We start from the raw sequence: 6000 nt of genomic DNA, 5'->3' as shown, positions 1-6000 counted from the left end.
CAGGAAAACTGCTTAGGAAAACAAGTATAGGAAAAAGTCAGAAATTTGGTGTGGTAGCTGCATTTCCATCTAGAACCCCCTTCACACAAGTAGTGAAAGGAAGGAAGGTGTGGTTATGACTGAAGGTCTGACTGTGGTGTCCCTCCCTCTACCCTGGGCTCTGCTCTGTCCGAAGAGAGGAATGCTATTTGCCTGGTCAGAGAGCAGGGAGCTGGTTCACCACCAAGCCTCTGCAGCACTGGTAACTCACGGTAACAAGGTTGCTGCTGGGCTGTAAAGTCAAGCTGTAGGAAAGTCTCCTGCCTGTGAGGGCACCGTGTTTGCTTTCCCACAGCGTAGTTTCAAATATCTTTACCAACAGGTCTTCCTCTCCTTAATTTCAGAAATCATCTCATTCCATTTTATGTTCCGATAACCATAACTGTTGTTATTATTTAAAGAATGGTGGTGCAAATCTGTCTCAAGCCTTTGAGTGACTTGGTGCCCCATCACAGTCAAAGTCTTCTTGCACTATGGTTTCACTTCTGAGCAGTGGTCAGTGACATTACCACGTGATCTACATAAAGCTCCTTCTCATGCATCCTTCCCTGCCAACACCACATTTCGTCTCCCTCATCAGTTAAACAGATTTCCCAACTAGAACTTACTAGGAACATTTCTCACCAGAAGCATTTACCAGAAGAACAAAGGGATGGATTGAGATAGAAAAAGGTGGCAGTTTTTTTTGTTTGCTTGTTTGTTTTTATAACATTGGCTTTCTGAAGCAGCTCCCCTTTACAATGACAAAACAATCTGCTCCCAGATACCCTGGCTGAACTTGAAAAATGACTGCAAGACTTACTCAGAGAACTCCCAGTGTAATTAATAGAAGTTGTGTGCCTACATTGCCTCCACAGCTTTCAAAATTTCAGGCTGTGTCTACTGCTTGGTTGTACAACTTGCAACAATTAGTTGAGCAGAAGGAAACCTTGTGTGGTTGATAATTTTTCTTCTTGAGGAACAATGAAGGCCATCAGATGAATTCTAAGTAAATAATTTTTATTCAAAACAGATTAAAAAAAAAACTAACAAAGCTTGTCTAACTACATGAGGTAGTACATGTAGCAAAACATAAGGCAGAATATAATATTCTGAAGTATGAAGAATACGAATCAGTTTACAAGTTGAAAGGAATTAAATTCAACAACAGAAACAAAAAATACCAAAAATAAATTTTAACAGCTTTTCAGTCTTAAAGCACAATACACTTTTCATAGAAAGAAATGTAGTATCACCATTACATGTTCTTCATATACCATAATATGGTAAAATTAATGCACAAGGCTGTTCACCATAAATGAATTTCAAAAACATGGTGAAGCATTTGACAAATGACAATTGCCACAGGGCTCCGCACCACTACACTTCCTGGCCTGCAGGAATATTTGCCAGGTCATGAGGAATAAGGTTGCTATTTTCTTAAAATTTACCCTCATTATTTTGTATAGTGTACGGATACCATGTACAGCTTAAGCACTCAAGCTTGCAAATAACTATGCACGTGTACAATTCTATGTTTTTTTCTGAAACCCAATTTAGGTAAATTGAATGAGTCACGTGGTGAAAGTAAAGCTTATGTATGCAGAACTGCACTGCAGATCCGATGGTTTATGCCTCAATTTATGGTTACTCCACTTCTGAATGTGAAAATTTACTTTCAGACTAAGATCCTTCAGGGTTTTATACATCTCACTCAATCTGCCATTATAAGGTAAGAGAATATATGTGAAGGATTGAACCATAGTGAATCAGTATCTTGAACTAAAGAGCTCAGCAGCATCCAATAAACATTTTACCTATAAATGTATTTAAAAAATAGCAAATACGAATGGCCCTCTCTTGCAGAAATATTTGTTTAGAGAAAAACATACTAATATGTTTTCTCTAAAGGATTTCTCTGTATTTTCTATTTCATTTAAAAATTGTATTTGAACTTGCTATGATTTGTGTGAAAACTGAAAAACAGTCTAGCTCTTCATTCACCGACGCTTGCACGGCTAACGCTACTGTAAATCATCAAAAAGTTATATATATTTTTATTTTACTTTAAGGCATGATTTGTTATACTGAATTACTGGGATGGCTTCTTTTGTGTACATTGGAAATAAAAACTCAGGCCTCCCTATTTTTAAGGTTATTGTTAGTGGCATATATAAAGCACCATAGAATAATATATTCAGATGAAGAAAACACAGAACATTTATGAGCTTTGAATTAGCTGTCTAGGAGTAACTGCTAAGAAAATATAGCAATATTTAACACAGGATTCAAAATACTGTTATTTATCAATATAGATTTTCAAATGGATTCTTCTCCCATGTTTAAAGTTTTTTTCATTAAAATTTATATGTAATTTAAAGTTTTTTGGTGGGAAGCAGGATATATCTTCTGTACAAGAATGTTACAGCTTTATACAAATTTTAGCAATGATAAGAAATGGTCTTTAGCATTTTCTTCCAAGTGCTGTGGTTTCACTTGCCTGTTTTATAGTCTACTTGATTCAAACGACAGCAAATACTCTGAATGCCTTGCTTCCTGGAGGATTCTGTAAACTGAAACATTAAAAAAAAAAAAATGTGGCTGTTATTTTTAAGATTATGGCATTTCTATGACAACTTATTTTTTCTTCCAATAAATGTATTAGGAACAATTCATAACATATGAATTTCAAATAATCCCAGTAAAGAATAAAGCTCTAATGAAGCAAAATGCTAAAGAACAGTTTATGGGAACCAGCAAAAGCAGACATCTTACGTTCACTACTTAAAGAAGTACATTCAGATATAACTTGCAGATCCAAGAGATCTCTTGCTCGTTGTTTGGTTATGGTCTAAAGGATGTATTGCTAAACAGAATTTATATTTTACAAAAACAAAGGAAATGCATTTTAAGTACCGATAGCCTTCTGAACAGATTAATATCTGGCTTCAAAGGAAACAACAACAAAAAGAATGAAATTTTGTTAGAATATTTTTGTAATGAGAACTGAAATAACTTGTCATATTTCATGGTCTAATGCTTTTCCCCTTTGCAAAACCTATTTAAGGCACATCTGAGAAAGAAGGGGAAATAGAGTGAACATAAGAAAGGGAGTAATGAAATATGTTGTCTCCACTGGCACTACAATCTTCATTACAGTTCTTTAGTTTCACAAAAAAAAAAAAAAAAAAAAAAAAAATCATGAGAATGGTCTCCAGAATATTGACCAAGATGGCAAAGTACAAATAATGATTAAATCTGCAACACTTTTTCTAACTTCTTTTCGACTCAGTAAGGGAATTTAGAAGGAGAACAAAAGAAACAATAAGGAAGTGTTCTTTCTGAGGGAACTGGACGATAATCAGGAAAAGGCCAAAGAATATGTAAATGAAATTATTCACAAAGGAAATGAAATACATATTTTACAAGTTTTTAGGGTTGCTCAGAGGTTTATGAAAGAAAGGGGCAAGACTGCCTCACAGTAATAAAAAAATTGGAAAAAATCTTTATCTTTCTCCTACTTCCAAGTGTTTTAAAGAAACTTTCTGAGATTGTACAGAGTTAAAAATCATTTGTAGCTATTCAGAACTGAGAAAGTTTTTCTTAAGGTTATATCTTTTTCTTCTTGTAGAACCTGGAGAGCTCTTTCAGGAATCAAATTTGATTTGCAATGTGCAGCCTGAGTTATCATCATAGAACTCACTACTATACTGATTATAACTAAATGGACTTCCACCACACATCTGTGTCTTTCAGAATAACTGATAAAAGCAGTAAAACCATTACAAAATAGAAACTAAAAAACTGTTAGTTTTCTGTGCATCATTCATGGACCAGGCTGATTGGTTTGATACTATATAAACTGTACAGACCATTTCAGAGTGAACAAATGAACAGACAACTGGCTACCAGTACCAGCCTATCACGGATCCTCTAACTCAGAATAGATCACTGATATTAATGTTAAAAAATCCCAAAGAAACCAGAGGCATTTTTTTAATTAAATATTCTTTTCAACATAATGAGAAAAATAAACAAGAGGGTTATTATTGTTTGTTTTTTTCTTTTTTTTTCATAAGCAGCTTTTTAGAATAATGATTTATGAGCTTAGAGGAGGCAGGCAGCTCTGGTACCACAGCTTCTCCAAAGTCACTGCAGCTGTTACACAAGCTCTGTAAATCACCCACATTGGCCTAATTGGTTACTAGCTGTGCCTCAGGTACAAACAGACATAATGCAACACTTTATAATCTTATCAAGGTGAAGGGTAAATAGTAATATTATAAAATGGGCTCTGTACCTTTCTGAAAATATGCCATTTTGGAAGGAAGCAATGTACACCTTTCTTTTGTCTACTGGCATAACATCAACATAACCACCCTCGTTGCGTACTACGCCAGCATGTACAGCTGCCCGACAGATACTGGATATCTAAGAAAGAATAAGGAGAAGTTTAGTTTTAATTTTTTTATTTCAAATTGTTTTAAGAAAAAAATAAGAATGCATAAACCAAGCTTTAGGCAATATAAAATAATTACACTCATTGCATGACTGATTTTATTAATCTTTAGAGTACTTAAATCAGTTACATATGGATTAAGCCAATTTATAGGAGTACAGCCACTGTCTCTTCAGCAAGGTTTCACAGCATGATCCAAAAATCATTAATTTCAACCTATTTCATTTCAAGAATCAGAAACGTTTAAATTCTTGGGCTTTTCACAATGCAAGGCTCTATCTGCCTTCATTTCAGTAGCAGAGAGGTAGTGAAAACCAAACCCATGTCCCATGAATCATTACAAATCAGGAGATTCTGTTTAATCTCCAGTCATAGCCAAACAGTGGAACAGCACAGTAGCAAAGGCATACTGCAGTCATATGTTTCTAGGAACAGATGTCCTACCCCAAAAGTAAGAGATTGAGAATAGCAATTCCATCTCCAGCTGAATAACCTCAAACAGAGGTGAAATGATCCATATTCAAGGGAATATTACAATTTTTTTTGTCCAGGCATGGGCTAATACTAAAAGCTAATTAGATTAAAGTTATAAGATGAACATCAAATAGAACAGAGATCTAAAATAATTCCTTAGGTATGATAGTTGATTAATGCTAGACTAATGATTTTAGATCCTTAATTCTGAGTGAGGAAATATAGTTGGGATGTTCTTCTTCAGTTGCTTCAGAAAAATTTTTGTGTCACAAACTTTATGCAGGCAAAACTCTCTGTGAAGTTAACAGCAGCTTCTGTGTGAAATATACTAATTTTCTATCATGAATCTATGTAGCACAAATAATATTTACAGGAGAGTTCAGTGACAATCTTGAAAATGTTAACTTAATTGATTTAAACTTGCAGGTTATGCATGCAAGCATATTATCACTTTCAACACATTTAAAATCAATAGACATAACTATGAAGCTTTTTGTATAGCGCAGACTGAAGGTCCCAATCTTCTTCAATACGAAGTACTGCAAAGCATAGTTCCAGTTAGAATGAATCTGCACTTTAAACCAAGCTATTTTGTGGAAAAACAGAAAAATTTCACTGCAAAGGGTCTTTCCTCAATCAACCTTAAATTTGAAGCCAATATGAATATCAATAGCTGGTCACACAGATGACCGTTCAAACAAGAGCTAAATTTCTTCCAGTTGTAACTGAAATAATTATATCTATTCCTATTTCGTAGCTATTTCGTAATCTCAATGCTATATAAAATCAGGAACTTAAAATTATAACTCATATATATATATAGTAATATAACTCTTATATCAAAACACAAATGCTGCCAGCTTCAATGTTATCTAGCTTGTCCTTTAATTTACAATATTTTTGAGAGTAATGATTTGAAACTGTTCATGTAAATAATCTGTAGCAAAGATGCTTTAAAGATTTTCCTTCCATACTGCTGGCTGCATTTTTGAACGTGTCAGAAGTGATGCATTTATGCACTCCTCCATACTTTTTCCCTTCCCAAATCC

General features: G+C 34.3%; 1 protein-coding gene across 3 annotated transcripts in view; it reads right to left on the bottom strand.

Moving 5' to 3' along the window:
* Window positions 1-1021: 1021 nt before the first annotated feature.
* Window positions 1022-6000, bottom strand: part of CRISPLD1 (cysteine rich secretory protein LCCL domain containing 1) — a 39280-nt gene continuing 34301 nt past the window's right edge. For all 3 annotated transcript variants that reach the window (NM_204654.3, XM_040675402.2, XM_015282768.4), the window contains exons 14-15: window positions 4319-4449; window positions 1022-2591 (exon numbers count right to left, since the gene is read on the bottom strand). In NM_204654.3, coding sequence (NP_989985.3) covers window positions 2540-2591; window positions 4319-4449 — 183 coding nt within the window. In that variant the 3' untranslated portion in view covers window positions 1022-2539. The remainder of the gene's footprint in view (window positions 2592-4318; window positions 4450-6000) is intronic.

The sequence above is a fragment of the Gallus gallus genome, chromosome 2 (genome assembly GCF_016699485.2).
Source record: "Gallus gallus isolate bGalGal1 chromosome 2, bGalGal1.mat.broiler.GRCg7b, whole genome shotgun sequence".
In the NCBI taxonomy this organism is placed as follows: domain Eukaryota; kingdom Metazoa; phylum Chordata; class Aves; order Galliformes; family Phasianidae; genus Gallus; species Gallus gallus.
Note: the sequence above shows the minus strand (reverse complement) of the source record. Positions and strands in the feature narration are given on the sequence as shown.